Source organism: Rattus norvegicus, chromosome 4 (genome assembly GCF_036323735.1).
Source record: "Rattus norvegicus strain BN/NHsdMcwi chromosome 4, GRCr8, whole genome shotgun sequence".
NCBI classification, from domain to species: domain Eukaryota; kingdom Metazoa; phylum Chordata; class Mammalia; order Rodentia; family Muridae; genus Rattus; species Rattus norvegicus.
In genome coordinates, this window is record NC_086022.1 from 120,427,246 (window position 1) to 120,445,031 (window position 17,786).

Consider the following 17,786-nt stretch of genomic DNA (forward strand, 5'->3'; position numbering starts at 1 on the left):
TAAACAATTTTTTTTTGCAGAACTGAAAGTTTTTATGTTCCTAGTTTGTTTGCTAGCCCCTTGCAATGATTGCAGTGGCTGTAAATAGACAGTGACAGCCAGCTTCTGCTAGCTCTCAGTCCTTTTAGAAGACCACTGTGTTGTTAACTTTGATTTGTTATGTTTAATGTTGGTAGGATTTTATAGCAAGGATAGTATTTTATTTATACTTGATTATAAAGTCTGTGCATTATTTTAAGAATACTTTATTAGGTCAGTTGTAGTATCTCAGTTCTGAAGTTGTATTTTTCTTTTCACTCCCCTCCTTCCTTTGTAAGATCATTTCCATGTGTTTGTTGGTGACCTCAGTCCAGAAATCACAACTGAAGACATCAAAGCAGCTTTTGCACCATTTGGAAGAATTTCGTAAGTAACAAAAATAAATATAACACTTAATTAGCAGTGCTTTTTCTAATGTAATAATAACTATAACTTTGTTATGACCGTGAACCTTAATTCTAATACTTTAAATATAGCATATTCCATTGTTCAAAGATCATCCAAGAGTCTGAAAGCAAGTGTAGCCCACTAATGAGCGATGGTCTTCAGTGACCCTGCAGTGGTCAGTCAGACCGCTGTCATACACATTGCAGCCTCCTAGAGGCTGGGCTGTGGTTGAAGGACTTATCTAGGCACTTGCTTGGATGATTCCATGCATTTTATGGTAATTTAGCAGCACAAAATCTGAACAGTTTTGGTTGAAAAAACAGATGTTAAATACCACTTCCTTGGCATTTAATCCCTCTTCCCTTTTAAAAACTTAACGATAGTGTTTTGGACCATTTTGTGAAATACTCTCTTTGTTAAATTTGATAGTAGCCGTTTGTTTTAGGCCTTTGTCAGGATTTATTCAGGGTAGCATTTATCATAGAAGAACTTTAAAGGTCTGAAAAGCCTGCCCTAAGAATAACCAGCAATTTCAGTTCTTACTCAGAATCAGTTGCCGAGTTTAGGGAAAGTTTTGTAGGGTTCCTAATTCCTTTGTTATTGTGTCACTAGAACAAAAATAAAGAAGAATTCTAGCTATAGCTGGTTTGAACAAAGCAGCACAGAAAGGTGAGGAGATTGAAGTGTAGAGACCTATAGGGCTGTGGTGAGTTTTCAATTGAGAGTTGTAGTTGGCTGGTGAGAGAGTCGCCTTGAGGGTAGGACAGCTTACCAGTGGACTCTTCTGTTACATGACAGTTTTCTTTGTGAGAACTGGTTAAGGAAATAGTGAGGCTTTAATTTCTCAATTGTTTTTTATAATCTGTGTTAGGATTTCAGTAGTGGTTGGTTGCTTTCCAGTGTCTAGACTAGGCAGGTCTGACTAACTTTGCCTCTCAAGCTGTGAGAGTTCCGCTCTGAAGAATCTTGTGTGTTTTCAGTTTGGTATGGAGAATCTTGGTCAGTTTCCCCCTGTCCTCAGAGCAGTCACAGGAAGATAGAAGACTTAAGAGTTCTTTTCTGATCTGTGCTGTTGCTTTCTATGCGAGTCATTTTAGAAGGAAGTAAGCATCAACGATAATACTTCAGGGCTGACACTTCTTTTTTTTTTTTTTTTTGGTTCTTTTTTTCGGAGCTGGGGACCGAACCCAGGGCCTTGCGCTTCCTAGGTAAGCGCTCTACCACTGAGCTAAATCCCCAGCCCCCAGGGCTGACACTTCTGAGGCATTAAAAAGAAAACAACTTTTCTAATATTGTGAACAAATAAAGTAGCTATTTTGGTGGATTTTTAGGTTTTATTGAATTAACCTTTTCTAATGAGAATTTTAGTTTAAGATTTAGGTAAAGATTGTTTAATAATTATTGAAGGGCTAATAATGTGGTTCAGCAGATAAAGGTGTTGCTACCAAACCTGATGACCTGAGTTCAACCCCCAAACTGCATGGGTAGGAGAGAATTGACTCCTGAAAATTGTCCTCTGACCTACGCGCGCGCGCACACACACACACACACACACACACACACAATGTTTGAAAAAAAAATCCAGAGGTGGTAGCACACATCTTTAATCCCATAATTTTGGTGGTTCTCTTGAGTTTGAGGCCAGCCTACATACAGCCTATACAGAATGAGTTCCAGGGTAGCCAGGGCTCCACAGAAGAAATCCTGTTTCAAAAAAATTAAAAAAAAAAATAAAATAAAAGAATATAATTCCTTAGCAATACTTTTAGAAAGAGCCTCCATCAGTAAGATTAGAACAACAGATCTTCAGAAAGTTCACAGGGGTGGAAGCTCACGCCTTTAATGCCAAGAGGTAAAAAGAAATAGGTGAAGTTAAATGACATTCAGACTGAGCAATTTCATGACTTTTTAGTTTTAAACTAGTCATTTTGTTACTATGACTACATCACATTGTTAGCCTAGGTTTTTTGGTTTTTTTTTTGTACATATATGTGTTTGTGTTTTTATGTATGTGTGAATGTATGTGTTAGACAAGAGGTTGATATCAAGCATTTTCATCCATTACTGCATACCTAATACATTGAGGCAGAGTTTTGCACTAGAACCTAGGGCTTACCAGTTCTACTAGTCTAGCCAGCTTACCCTGAGTACAGCTGCCTTTGCTTCCCAAGCATATTGACATTTATGTGGGTGCTGGAGAGCTGAGCCTGGGTCCTTTGACTTTGCATGATAGCACGTTATCTGCTGAGCCTTTCCCTAGCCCCAGCATTTAGGTTTTCTTATGGGTTCACAATTGTTAGTGTATTAATTTTTTTCTTGATAAGGCCTTTTCGTTGAGTTAATCTATGTTAGCTTATACAGGCAGTTAGATTTCCTAAATTTAACAGAACTATTTGGCAATTGGTAGCACATAACATGTTTCTACTTTTGTTTGTGTGGTTGTTTCTCGTCTTAAGGAGACAGGCTGATAGCAATGTTGAAGGGTTTCTACAATAGATATCTTTATAGGTAGTTTACACTATGCTTGATTTATAGAAGGTATAGGGTAAATGGTGGTTTATTAAATATTTAATATGAAAATAAAAATATTTTCCCTAATCGATATAGCGTAAACCCTTTCTGTTGCTTGAGTTTAGGGTCATATAGCAAATTTTGATATAGAAATAAATCAACTACCAAATTAAATGCATGTGTGCCATGTATGTAAAAGTTACTGAGAAGTGACTTATAGCTTTACCTAATCATCAGAATCTTTTATTACACTTAATAAATCACTTCTAAACTGATCTAAAATGTGCTTGTGTATACTTACAATTACATTGCATGGCTCTCTGACTTGGGTTCTTGTTGTAAACATGCCTGTTTTGTTCATGTGTCTTGGGAAAACAAGCATTGTGACATATACTAGGCTAATTTAAAGTAGATTGCCTGTGAAACACAATTTGAGTCCAGTTTTTTTGACGTATGGAGTTTGAGCTATCGTGGCTGGGTTTTTACTCAATCTCAAATAATAGGGCTCTGGTTATTTTGCAGAGTGTCTCTGAAGAATGGACAGAATTGCCCTGGCTAACTCCAAGCTACGGTTCACAGTGGATAAATGTTGGCGTGCTTTTTTACTTTCTGACTTTTTAAAACTTTGTTTCATATCTTATAGTTTCCAATCAATCTTAATATGAATGCTATTATGAAATTCAGTATAAAATTTTTCTTACATAGTTTAAAAGTAAAATGTGTTTGTGTATCCTTCAATGATTTAGCATTTCTAAAAATGTCAAATTCTCAAAACTTACCCTAGCCCAGAATGGGGGTATATATTCATCTGAGAAAATGAAGTAATTAGCTTAGGGAATATACAGCTTTTTAATGCTTTAGTTTTCAGTTTTATATTTTAATTTTTTGAATGATTATATAGCATATGGTGCCAAATAGCAAATGATAACCTGCATGGTTAAAGAAAGCCAAAGTACCTAAGACCTCTGTAGTTACTAAGTGCTTCATAGGAAATCTGCTTTCACCATGCTTAATCTATAGACGTTCATAAGACAGTTTAAAATGGAAAACTCGTTAGAATATAGATTTATATTTAAGACATTGATCTGCATGTCTATAAAATTAACCCTCATTAGCCAATAAATACGTTTAATAGAATAAAAGGTGAATTTTTATTAACGGTTTACTGTTAGTGAAGGTGAAATATAAAAATGAATTGTATTTATGCCCAGAGGACAGTTTACAAAACTCAGTTTCTGGTGGCTTCTATTTCAGAGATGCCCGTGTGGTAAAAGACATGGCTACCGGGAAGTCTAAGGGATATGGCTTTGTCTCCTTTTTCAACAAATGGGTGAGCACAATCAGAAGTGCATGTCCAGGGCCTTGGAGGAGGATGAAAGCCCTCAGGTCGTTATTACTAGTGTTTAGTTCACTAATCAGGAGAAATCAGTTTCTTTTATTCTGGCTGGTTCTTTAGTCATTTAGCACCAACACTTGCAAAATATTGATACTGTGTTTCAAACTGGGCAAAGTAAAAATGCTTATCACCAAAAAAAAAAAAAAAAAAAGCCCAAGCTGTTTTGTCAAGATACTTGACAATTTGTAATTGCTCAGTTATGCCCCAAACTGTGAGAGAGGTCTCCTGCAGCGCCTGTGTATCTTTACCCCTTTTTAGCGTTCCCCAAACCTAGTATCCAGGAAATGAGATTTAAAAGCAATGTTGCAGCTTTGGAAAGCTATTAGATATTGTGTTTCGTAAGGACTTTTTCAGTTTTTAACATCCTCAAAAAGCATCTTGTTTTCTTTATGTAAGTTGTTTGTAATATCAGCTAATTGGAGCTTCTCTGTTGTCTCTGATATGTGGAACAGGATGCAGAAAATGCCATTCAGCAGATGGGTGGCCAGTGGCTTGGTGGAAGACAAATCAGAACTAACTGGGCAACCCGAAAGCCTCCAGCTCCAAAGAGTACATATGAGTGTAGGTGCATTGGAGACGAGACGCAAATGTGGAATGTGGAGAGAAAATACACTAGATTTTAAATGTTAGAGCTGTTCCCGGAGACTTATTGCAGAAATAGATGAGAAGCAGATCAAGACCACTCTTGAAAATGTACTTAGTTTTCATTTTTGTGATTTTAAATAATTATCTTTAATGTCAAGTCTCCTGTTATATAGAGCATCTGGGGTAATGTTTATGCATTTGGGGGTGGGGGCTTAATCCTAAAGTAAACTGTAATGTGCTTTATAGGTATTTTGACTGAGGAAAACTGCCATTATAGTAGTGTAGCTAATGAGCTAATCTTTCCAAATATGAGTAATGATTTGAAGAAAGAAAACGTTCTCTTTCCCCAGCAAACACCAAACAGCTGTCATACGATGAGGTTGTGAGTCAGTCTAGTCCCGGCAACTGTACCGTGTACTGTGGAGGAGTGACGTCAGGACTGACAGGTACGCCAGTTTGCCAGTCAGTGTGGCACCTTAGAACTCGCTTAAACTGAAAAGCTTCATGTTTGTAGGTTTTAATAGTGTGAAGTCTTTTTTATGCTCTTTGTTTTCTAACAGAACAACTAATGCGTCAGACTTTTTCTCCATTTGGACAAATAATGGAAATCCGAGTCTTTCCAGATAAAGGGTACTCATTCATTCGGTAAGGTAGTCTCTTTCAAAGCTTTTTTATTTCTTCTGAAATAATTTTGAACATTTAATATAGTGGGGTGTTTTAAAGGATTTGTCTTGATCACCAGCTTGAGAACTAGCTTAGGAGTATACACCTGGAAAATACTAAAACCTGAGAGAGAGAAATGTCTTTAGCAGACAGCCGTGTACTCATCCTTACTATTCACGTTTTATTGACAGGACCTTATGCTACCCAGGCTGGCCTTGGAACTCACAAAGCTCTACCTGCCTCTGCCTTCCAAGTGCTGTGTTTAAAAGCTACTTACTGGTACATTTTTATAACTCCCTCTTTCCAGCACAATACCAACAAAACATACCCACCATTAAGACACATGTCCTATGCCAGGCCTGGGGGTACAGATCTGTAATCGCAGTACTTGAGAGACTGATGATCAGAAGTTCGTGATCATCCTTGGCTTCATTCGAGAGTTCAAGGTTAGCTTGGACTACAGGAAACCCTGTCTTTTTATAAAAAAGGAAGAAAGAAAAATCTCCAATCTCCACAGCTGTAAGGTCTTTAAAAAAATTTAGCAAGGGAAATATGCCACTTTTTTGGTAGGTAGACTGGAATTGTTTTAGAATCCTCATTTCTTCCATGTTTGCTTTGCTTTTTTTCTCCCAAAATGGTCCACTTCATTTTTCTTGATTCTAAAAATTGTGTTCACAAATACTTAAAAGAGAATTTATATTGATAACTCTTAATATTGTCTCTAATAGGTTCAGTTCCCATGAAAGTGCGGCACATGCAATTGTTTCTGTTAACGGTACTACCATTGAAGGGCATGTGGTGAAATGTTACTGGGGCAAAGAGACTCTTGACATGATAAACCCCGTGCAGCAGGTGAGAGGCTCCGTGACCGTGGGACGGAATTACTGGGCCAGTAATGAGGTCGCTTCGAAATGAAGCTTATTGCTAATCCTTGTTAACAAGTTTCTAGCTCACTCCCTAGTCTGTAAGGGCTCTTCCTGCATGTGTTATAGTTCAGGAGTGCTGTGTCATGGCTTGCAGAGGTGACATGATGAGGTAACCGCCTCAGTTGACCCATGCTCACATAGTGGATTTAAAATGCTCCACCAAACCTAACAGGGTATTAAGTCTTTTCTTAATACTTCATAGATATCTTCACATTGATTGGAAAACTCACAAGCATGCTTGACCCAGCTGAACAAAAAATAGCTATAAATATTTGTAGGCTTTAGTATTGTTGCTTCTTTTCTCTAGGCAACTTTAATGGTCCAAACTCAACCCCACAGAGACTTCTATGAGGGTGTTGTAAATGGAGCAGAGAGGTGCCAGTAAGAAACCCACCACACATGTAGAGTTCTCATATTTCTAGTGTAAAGGAAACAATCATAAACAGTTATGAGCAGCAAGTCCAGTCTTTATCATGAGTTTTGCCTGAGCCTTTCAGACTGCACCACATAGTTACAGTAGCATGATGGCACTTTTCTCAGTGGTCCTTCTCTGTGTGATGCTGGGCACTCTTTCTACCATTGAGCTATGTTTCCCAGACCAGTCTACTATTTCAGTTGTGGTAATGGCCCTGTGCTTTGGCTGTGTGGTATATTAAGACTGTATATACAAAGAACTTCAAATAATACTAAATTATCTGTTGTAATTTTAATTGATAGCAAAATCAAATTGGATATCCACCAGCATATGGCCAGTGGGGCCAGTGGTATGGAAATGCACAACAGATTGGCCAGTATGTACCTAATGGTTGGCAAGTACCTGCCTATGGAATGTATGGCCAGCCATGGAGCCAGCAGGGATTCAAGTAAGCACATTTGCTCTTTGCCTTTCTTAACCTTGGAAAACATTAGAAAGAAACTTGTGAGTATTGAATGAATCACGTAGCCCAGCGTTAAGCATAATGATAGCCATGAAGAACTTTCCCTAAGGTTTACCTCTGGCCTCCACATCTTCTGCTGTGCTTGTACATCTCCCCTGACACACACACATGCAAACAAAATAAGGTATTTTGCCTTGAAATGTAACCACAACAGTACAGATTTTGGTAAGTGTTTAATAATAAATTAAATTTTTTAAAATTACATTTAATTTTCTGTGTGGCACATGCACACCATTGCATATTCATAATGGCAAGGGAAAAACTTATGGGGGTTCTTTCCTTCGTCTTGTGAGTTCTGAGGATCAAGCTTAGGTTGTTGGGCTTAGTGGCAACCTTGACCCAGTGAACCTTCTTACCCAGTCCCTATTTTTGTTTTCTGAGCCAGATGAAGCCCATGCTGGCCTTGAACTTGATATAAAACTGAAGATGACCTCGAACTCTTTTTTTTTTTTTACCTTGAACCCTTAATCCTCCTGTTTCTACGTCCCAATTATAGGGATTCAATACCACATCAAACTTAAATCAACTTTCTAGTGAAGGGTACTTATAGTTTCTTTTCACATGACCACAGCTGCTTATCTTGAATACACAAGTGTTTAAAAGATGTGTTTTTTTGTCTGTGAGTTTCTTGCCTACATATATGTTTATCACCCTGGTGCCTTGCAGTGGTCAGGAGGGGACATCAAATCCCTTGGATCTGGAGTTAGAGATGGTTGTGAGCCACCATGTGGTTACTGAGAATTGAATGTGGTCTTCTAGAGCAACAAGTACCCTTAACCCCTGAACCAGTTCTTGTAGCCCCTGAATATACATTGTTCACCCATGGAGAAAGACTCTCCCTCCATGTGGGTTGTAGCTGTCTAAAGATGCCCCTTTCTCTCTGTGTCCTCCTCTGCCGAAGAATTTGACCTCTGAGATGAAGGCTGCCCAAGGAGCTTTCCTCCTCCAAACCTGTGGTCCCTCACTTGTGCCATGTCATTGTTGCATAGCCTTCATCTATGTGCAGTGTTACTTGTGTGCCCACTGACCAGGTTCCAGTTTATGAAGGGCATTTGGGCAGCAAGTTTGGGTCCTCATTCCCAAGATCACCAGTGACATTTGTCAAAATTGATCGTGTGATAATGTAGAACTCCAGCTTCTCCCTCCTGTGTTTCTGGGGTTTGCCAGTGCAGCCCCGCCCATTCTTCTTGCCCTGGTCTTCCTTGTGAGCAGATGAAATGAAGGAGCAGTACAAGTATTTGGATGCATTCATTGTGTCATACACACACACACACACACACACACTCTGTAGGACAATCAAGGTGCCACATACCTCTAATCCAGTACTTGGAAGGCAGAGACCAGTGCATCTCTATAATTTGGAGACCAACCTGATCTACATTTCAAGCTAGCTCAGAGTACATAGACCTTTTCTTTTTTTTTTTTTTTTTTTTTTTTTTTGGTTCTTTTTTTTTTTTTTTTTTTTGGTTCTTTTTTTCGGAGCTGGGGACCGAACCCAGGGCCTTGTGCTTCCTAGGTAAGCGCTCTACCACTGAGCTAAATCCCCAGCCCCCCATAGACCTTTTCTTTAAAAAAAAAAAAAAGATGAGTAGAAAAGAAAGAAAAACATTGTGTACGTGTTGGATTAAAGGTATTTTGTAAAGGAGCTGAGAGGATGGCTAAGTAGTTAAAATCCCTTGCTGTTTCTGCAGGGCACCAGGCTTTGGTTCTCAGCACCCACATGATGTCTCACAGCCATCTGAAACTCCAGGAGATCCAACAACCTTTTCTGCCCTCACCAGGCACCAGGCATGCAGTGCACATACTTACATACATGCAGGCAAACTCAAAACACATAAAAATAAATCATAAATAAAAACAGTAAAAATAAACCCTTAAGAAATATTCTTTTGGGCTGGAGTGATTAAGAGCACTGACTGCTCTTCCAGAGGTCCTGAGTTCAATTCCCAGCAACCACATGGTGGCCCACCACCTTCTGTAATGGGATCCGATGCCCTCTTCTGGTGAGTCTGAAGACAGCTACAGTGTACTCACATACATAAAATAAAGAAACCTAAACAAAAGAAAGAAATACTCTTTTTTAAACTACTTTCTAATTTTCCTTGGGTATTAGAGATGTTAGCTCTCAGTATACCTGATGATCTAAGTTTTTGTGTGTATGTCTTTTGTTTTGAGACAGCGTCTCAATGAAATAGCTCTGAGTGCCTGGAATTCATTGCCCTCAAATTCACAGAGATCAGCTTGCCTCTGCTTTCCCAGTGCTACAAACAAGGGGAGTGGCTTGTTCAGTGTGCATCCAGTCTCAGTAGAGGAATGGTTTTTCTGAGTTCAAAGGGATGAATGTTTATAGATTAAAAGTATTTTCTTAGCTGTAATTTATAGAAAAAAAATTCTAGAAGAACTACCCAACAATGTATAGTGATTTTTTTTCACACTCATGTATTCCTGACTCCAGCTCTGTATACCAGGCTGGCCTCCCAGCCTGAACTCAGAAACCTGCCTACCTGTGCCTCCCAAGTGCTGTTGTTAAAGACATATGCCAACACTCCTGACTGAGGATCCTTATTTTTAAGGGAAAATACTTTTGTGTTTGTTTTCTCTAGCCTAACAGTTTTCCTCATATTTGGGTTAAGTAAGGTATGTCCTTATGTATGTGTTGCCCACTCCTGGCCTTGCATTATCTTAACAATGGATTCTCCTCCCCCCTGCTTCTCTTACTTTCTCTAACAGTCAGACCCAGTCTTCTGCACCATGGATGGGACCCAATTACAGTGTGCCGCCACCTCAAGGGCAGAACGGCGGCATGCTGCCTAATCAGCCTGCTGGGTATCGAGTGGCAGGGTATGAAACCCAGTAAAAACAGACGACAGAATGGAAGCCAGTGGCTTGAAGCCACAGGGAGGGTAGGAAAGCCGATGTTTACTTCAAGATTTATCAAATCAGTCAGTACAAATGCCAGATACAATGTATTTATTTAAAAGATTCATTTTTAAAATCATGACATTACTTTTCATCCACATTGTTTTAAAAAGGAACAAGATGGTGGATGTCTGCCAATTTTTGCTTCATTATCTTTTTGATAAAGTCTCTCAGATCCTTGTTTCTCAGACAAATGCAGGGCTTGCTGCCACTTTGTTAAAATAAGAGGCAGAGAATTGCACAATGGTGAATTTTTTCCACTGAAATAGTGTGCAGTTTAAGTTTGCATTCCTGATATGATATAAAACATGTAATATAGATGTAAAAAAAAAGTCAAACTTGTGCAAGGTCTAGAAGTTCTTTGTGACTTTCAGCGCGTGCACAGTTGTCTTAGGTTAAAGGGTAGGCATTATGTGAGCTATACCATCTCCACTATTATCCCTTTGGAATTTTTAAATGTAAATTATTAGTTTATATCATTTTGTATCCACAGTTTTTTCACAAATTGTCCGGCCTTATGAAAAAATCTGTAAAATACTCTTAAATGAAAAAAATGATGTTCACTTAGATTGAAAACTTTTCTCAGATGGACTGATAATTACATTCATCTTGTTTTTATATGAGAAGGTGCCTCAAGGATTCCCTGTTGGACTTGTTTAAAAGGACTTTTTATCTTCTGTGATAACCTTTGCCATATACCAGGAACTAGGAAAACAAGGAACTTGTTACTAAAGAGAATCTGCAGTGATAAGTCCTCACCCACATGAGCTTCGTGTGTCAACGTCTGTGTTTACATGTATGTTTCTAAGATACTTCAGCAAGCCACAGTTTGCAGTTAGCAGACTTTGTCTGTCATTTCCTTCCTACAGGTGTCATGAAGCGGTGATGTACGACAGATTTTACACTTGCATGTGAATATCACATACATACTTTGATAGTCTTTGATACAAACTCATCTGCTCTTGTTTTTCAAGAATTTTGAGACACAAAGTTGTATGTATCAGAATATATTAATTAGATATTTTAGTTAGATTTACTTAAGAAGTGAATCCACTTTGATATGTACAGATGGTAGCTGTGAAACTGTGGCTGTCCCTCTATCAGGCTTGGGGTTCATTAAGACCTCTAAACTAGCCTGAAGGGCCAGCCAGGCAAGACAGTTTTAAATATTCACAGGCCAAAATAGAACAAACAAATAAACCCTTAAGTCCTACCTCCTTAAACAGCCTTCAAGGAAATGCTCCTGAGCACTGTGTGGCTTTGGTCCTTCAGTACCAGGTCCCCTGGAGCTCTCACATTACTATTTTTGAGGTTTGCTCTCTGTTGGCATTGATCTAGCCTTAGGGTTTCTAATATATTTCAGAGTCTCTTGGTTTGGTGTGGTTTCAGTGATGACCACAACCTTCTCCTTGACAGGAGAGAGGAAGGAGCCCCTGTGCATTGTGGGTTTTGAGACCTGCGGAGAGCTCCCAGCATTTTACTCAGGCCTGTGGAACTGGAAGCATTTCCTGGCCTGTATCTTTCAGGTAGGAGCACACAACTCTAACCTGTGTCTAAGCCAGTCCCCTTGTCCAACAGCCCAGGAAGACAGTCCCAATGTGTGCTTCTCTGGAGCTCAGTTCTATGCAGTTGTGCTAATGTTTCATTAAGTCACTGTGTATTTTTAAGTACTAAAACATTGAAATTTGCTTTATGGAAGATGAATAAATTTTTTAAATACTTGGAAATTTTATTTCTTTGTAAACTTCTTCAGATTAGGACAGGCAATAAAAGCAGCTTAAATAAAATACTAAAAGCAAAAAGATTAAAAACTCACGCATGAGGAAGCTATTTTTAGTTTTTTCTGGATTTGTCTCTTATTTTAGCATCCTCAGTATCTCTGTTTAAGACTTTTTCTTCTTTTGTAAGTTTAGGCTGCAGGATCTTTTGGGCATAAGTAGTTTATTTTGTGCAAAAGTGTAGTTTCTTCTTTTGACTCTGTCGAGGACTAAGGACGTTTATTAGTAGCATATTCTTTTTTTTTTTTTTTTTTTTGGTTCTTTTTTTTCGGAGCTGGGGACTGAACCCAGGGCCTTGCGCTTCCTAGGTAAGCACTCTACCACTGAGCTAAATCCCCAGCCCCTTAGTAGCATATTCTTATTGCATATCCTACAGTCACGTTGATTTGCTGTTGGGAGGGTAGTGGTGCTGTGTTCCTGATGAAGGACTGACATTTCAGGAACATGGCTGTTGTTAGTTTAAATGAATCATTTAAATCATTTCTCAACCTGAAAAACTTCATCCTGGTATAAGAATCAGGCAAGGAAATGAAGGTTTTTAAAGTCAACTTCCCTGCAATATGCATTCAGGTTTTACTCTCTGGTACTGTGAAGAACCTGAGTGGCTCTTGGTGGGTCATGGAGCCAGTATTCTTTATCCTGACTGTTTGGATGTTAAAATTCCTCTATGTTTTATATGACCAGTGGGGTCTTCTTGCAGTGATTATTGTGTGTGAGATCCCCCACCCAAGTGTTCATATTACTAACTCTCAGGTTCACCTTATCCCAGAAGCCATGGTCTGCATAGGTTCCAGAGGCTCTGCACTCTGCAGCCTTAGCTAACTGTGAAGCCAGAGTTTGGTCTTCCTGGTGAAAACGAGACTCACTGTCTAGCTTATCCTTCTCTTGTTTTACCCCTGTGCTCATCTTCCTTTTAGATTCGTGCTAGAGTTCCATTTCATTTTCAGAGGACTCGAATACTCCACAGAAGGAGTAGACAGACTCCTAAGGGCTATCCATGCTACTGAGATTATAGTCTACTTAGATCAACAAAATATATTCATAGGAAAATTGAAAAAGCAAGACTTTTAAATGAGCGGTGATTTCTAAAAATTATTTTTTATTGGTGTAGTGACCTGGTTTATCAGGTAAAGGTGACTGCCATCAACCAAGCCTGATGACCTGAGTTGAACACACTCGGTGGAAGTAGAGAATTAACTCTCTCAACAAACTATCCTCTTCCCTCCACATGTGTGCACCCTACCACGGCCACATATATAAATAAATCTTTAAAACTGTTGTTTCTTAAAGTTCTTTTTTTTTTAAAGATATGCATTATATATGTGTGTGTGCTTGTGGGTGCAGGTTCCTGTGGATGCCAGAGAGAGGAGAGGGCGGTGGATTCCTGGAGCTGGGGCTACAGGTGGTTGGAAGCTACTTGATACTGGGGATAAGAACTGAGCTATCCAAAATCAGTATATGCTCTTAACCACTGAGCCTTCTTTCTGACTTCCCTTTTGTTTTTCGTTTCTTTTGTTTTGAGACAGGGTCTCACTATATAGTTCTGGCTTGCTTGGAACTCAGAGGGCTCCCTGCCTCGGCTTCTGAGTGCTGGGATCAAAGGCTTGTCTTAGTCACTGTTCTACCGCTGTGAGGAGACACCATGGCCAAGGCAACTTACCACAGAAAACATTTTATTGGAGCTTGCTTACAGAGGGTTAATTAAGTTCATTATCATGGCAAACAGTGTGGTGGCAATTGGACGTGTTGCTGGAGCAGTACCAGAGAGGGAGAGGGCCTAGCGTGGGCTTTTGAACATCAAAGCCCACCCCCCAGAGTCACACCTGTATCTTCTTTTTTTTTCCTTTTCTTCCCCCCCCACCCCCCCGGAGCTGGGGACTGAACCCAGGGCCTTGCGCTTGCTAGGCAAGCGCTCTACCACTGAGTCAAATCCCCAACCCCCACCTATATCTTCTTAAACAGTCCAACAACAAAACCAAACAGCCAGACGTGTGCACCTGTGGGGTGTGCACCTGTTGGGTGTGCACCTGTGGGGGCCAGTCTCCTTCAGACTGGTGCAAAGAGCCGTTCACTGTAGTCTGACTAGAATTTTTAAGGTTTCATAAGCATTTTCCAAAACCCTGAGTATTCACTCTTAATTAAATGTAGGTGTTGCAGCTGAGTAGGGTTTTTTCCTCTTACTTAGGCCCTTATTCACTATGGTAAAGGATGTCTGCTTTTTAGCCAGGCATAATAGTAACTTCATGTAATCATAGTAGTCAGGAACTTGAGGCAGGAGGATGGCCATGAGCTCTAGTTCTGGCCTCCATGGGCACCTTTGCATACTTATACATAACCTCATAGACATATACATAATTAGACTTTTGTTTCTTTCTTTGTTGTTAGGTTTTCATTATGTGCTTGTGGGGTTGATAAATTTCATTTAGGGGCTGAAGAGATGGCTCGGTGGTCAAGAGTACTGGCTGTTCTTCCAAGGGACCTTGGTTCAATTCCTAGCATCCATATGGTAACTCACTACCATTTATAACTCCTGTTTCAGGGAATCAACACCTTTTTGAACTCTGCAGAGCATGCATGTGGTATGTAGACATACATGCAGGGGGAAAAAACCCATACACCTAAAATTTGTGGGTGAGGGAAGAAGAAATGGGTATTCGAAGCTAGGCAAGGTGGTATTCACTTGTAATGCCAGCACTGAAGAAGCTGAGGCAGGACAATCAGAACATTTGATTGAGTCTCTGCAGATTTTTTTAAAAATGATTGTGTCTCAGAAGGTATAACAACGTTGTTATATTTGCAGTATACTTCCTTCCCGCTATACTGTTAGTAGAAAAGCATCTTTCCGTAGGCTTCTCAAAAGGCAGGGAAGTGTCCTTCAGCCCTCACATAAATCTCCATGTCCTGACCTATGGAGTCCTGAGGAGCAAAAGCACCCTGTGCATGCTAAACAAGAACTGCACTAACTGAGCTGCATCCCAGCCCTGATGGATACATTCGTTGGCCTTTTCTCCAGGGACCCTCTAAGGCGGGTTCGCTGTGATGCCACAGCTACTAGTGGAACTGTACAAGTGCCCTTCATTGCCATCTGTTACTCCTCTTGGAATCTGACTTCACTTGACCAAGTACTAACAGGAGTATGAAGGGGAGGTGCTGCCATAGCTCTGGGGATTAAAGCTTACTGGGGTTGCAAGGGAATGAAGAAAAGATAAACACACGTGCACAGAAATGCTGGTTGTCCCATGGACCAGACTTATGAATTAACCTCAGCTCTCCAGAAGCTCAGGGTGTTTGTAATATGCAGGTGACCAGAAAGGCATGGTTTATGGGCTACAGGGTGTCAAGGAGACAGGTTTAGCTCAGATTAGTAGGAGTAATTTCTATAGGGGAACAGTTCAATGTCAGGGGGAATAGCTGTGGGGTAGATTTTCTATGCACCATTTGCACTCGAATCCCTGAAGAAAGCTTCGCCATCCTTGAGCCTCACCTGGATTAGGAAGACAGCTTTGTCATTTTTCCATGGGTCTCTGCCTGGGGCCCTTGACTTTATCATGTCAGCAGCTCACCCATTCAGGGCTTCCTCCACTCCCTTCAAAGAAGGGGCCTTCTCTAGATTTCATGGTTCCTTTCTTTTAGGGTATAATAATGAATTCTTGCTTTCTTCTGTTTTGAGTTTTTGAGGCAGGGTCTCTCTGTGGTCCTAGCTATCCTGGAACTTACTCTGTAGACTTACTCTGCAGGCTGGCCTCAAACTCAAGGATCAGTCTCTACTTTGCCAAGTGTTAGAATTAAAGGAGTGTACCACCACCCCAGGCTTTCATGAATGAAGTCTTAAAGAAGCTGGGTGAGGATGAGAGAGATGGAGAGGTGGCTCAGCAATTAAGAGCATTGGCTAGTTTTGGAGAGGACTTGAATTTGGTTCCCAACACCCACATAGCAGTATACAGCAAACCTGTTCTCTCCTGTTCTAGGGGCTCTGGTGGCCTATACAGGCCCTGCAAGCACGTGTACTAGTACATGCAGACCAACACTCATATGAAACAAAAGGGACTGAGTTGACTCCCTAGCAGTATAGTGTAGGGGATTAACCCTGGGTCCTCACAGGACTACACCTGCTTGGAAAGTTCTGTTCAAGTCCTGCGCTCCCTTTGTTCCCACATCTGCCTCACAAAGGGATCCAACTCCTGCCTTCCAATTTGCTTCCTCAAAATGTGTGTCTGGACCCCTGGGACTGACATCACACCACCTCCTCTGCTCTTCTGGCCCTCACGTATAGGTTTGGGCTACATTTCACTTTTTCCAATGGCACATAGGAGATAACTGAAACGACAACAAGCCAAACAGTGTCTGTCACAGTGCAGGTTCTATCCAGTATCTTAGAATCCCATCTCCAGTCTTCTGCAAACCCTTCCATGCCTCACTGACTTGCTTCTGAATGAACAGTTTATTATCAGGGTGGAGACAGAGATCAAAGGGAAATACTGGGGCTGGAGAGATAGCTCAGCTGTTAAAGAACTTGCTTCCAAGCACCCAAGTAGTAGCTCACTCCATCTGTAATTCCAGTTCCAGAGGATCTGATGCACTCTGCCCTCCACGAGCACCAGGTATGCACATGCAGGCATAATACCTATAAACATTTTGGAAAATTGTTTAATTTTAAGGGAAATGACAAAAGATGTGTTAACTAATAAGAGTTAGAACAAAGTAAACATTGGCCAATGACTAGTAGGTCGTCAGTAAAAGAAATCCAGTGCACAGAAAGCAACTACTTATGTGTAGACAGAGCAGGGAGAAAAGGAAAAAGGGGAAAGAAAACAAACTTGCAATCACAGCTGAACGCCTGATACTTAGGAGACCAGGTCCTGGAAGAACAGGAGTATGCAGGCCTGTGAGGAAACACCTGAGGGGGAGAAGCAGTCCACGAAGTAAGGAGGCAGCAGGCATTGCCTGATACCACTGGGGCAGACAATGCAATGAATGACTTAACTCAATGTCCTGTATTTTATGTCAGTTGAAAGTTGCAGACTGGCAGAGCCAGTGATTCTAAGTAATAATCACACAGGAAAGCTTGGTGTGAGGATGCAGCTGGCTGGTTCTGAGGACAGGGAGGTGAGCATCACAAGGTCTTTCATGAACCACTGTGCACTGAATTCGAAAGAAACAGCACCCTGAAAGAAGTCATCTCCATGTCTCTCTATTGGAGACCTGACAATGGACTATAGAACAAAGGAGAAACACTTCCCAAATGAGGGTGGGGCTCTCTGGTCACCGCTTGAGCCAATTGCTAGGAACTAGCCATGGAAAAGCCATGTTTTTGTTGGAAGGTGATCATCCAGATGATTCAAGTATAAATATAAATGTTTTTTAACTTAACAGCAAATGAGAATTGTGGAGAGGGGGAACAGCTCTTCTTTAATTCCTTCAGTTTCTAAAACAATATTAGAAAATCTGACCCCAGAAAAAGGCCACTTCAACTGAGAAAAGTAAAATTTGGCCACAGTAAAGCAATTGTGCGTACAGCACCACCACCAGTAGGTGTCCGAGCTAGAGAAGTTTCCAACACGCAGGCCTCACCTAAAGCACCATTGCTTTCTGGAGATAACTGAGTAATTCTGAAAATCCGCAGGGCGTAGGTGTCACATGATTT

The 17,786-nt window shown here is 40.5% G+C and overlaps 1 protein-coding gene across 19 annotated transcripts in view; it reads left to right on the top strand.

Annotated features, from left to right (window-relative positions):
* Positions 1-13,431, top strand: part of Tia1 (TIA1 cytotoxic granule-associated RNA binding protein) — a 30,497-nt gene extending 17,066 nt beyond the window's left edge. For 5 of the 19 annotated variants that reach the window (XM_063286065.1, XM_063286067.1, XM_063286066.1 and 2 more), the window contains 8 exons: positions 318-405; positions 4,192-4,267; positions 4,786-4,894; positions 5,269-5,364; positions 5,479-5,563; positions 6,310-6,433; positions 7,225-7,370; positions 9,137-9,516. In XM_063286065.1, the coding sequence (XP_063142135.1) occupies positions 318-405; positions 4,192-4,267; positions 4,786-4,894; positions 5,269-5,364; positions 5,479-5,563; positions 6,310-6,433; positions 7,225-7,370; positions 9,137-9,296 (884 nt within the window). In that variant the 3' untranslated portion in view covers positions 9,297-9,516. The other 14 variants (XM_006236828.4, XM_006236830.5, XM_006236829.5 and 11 more) reach the window with 10 other exon arrangements.
* Positions 13,432-17,786: the final 4,355 nt, after the last annotated feature.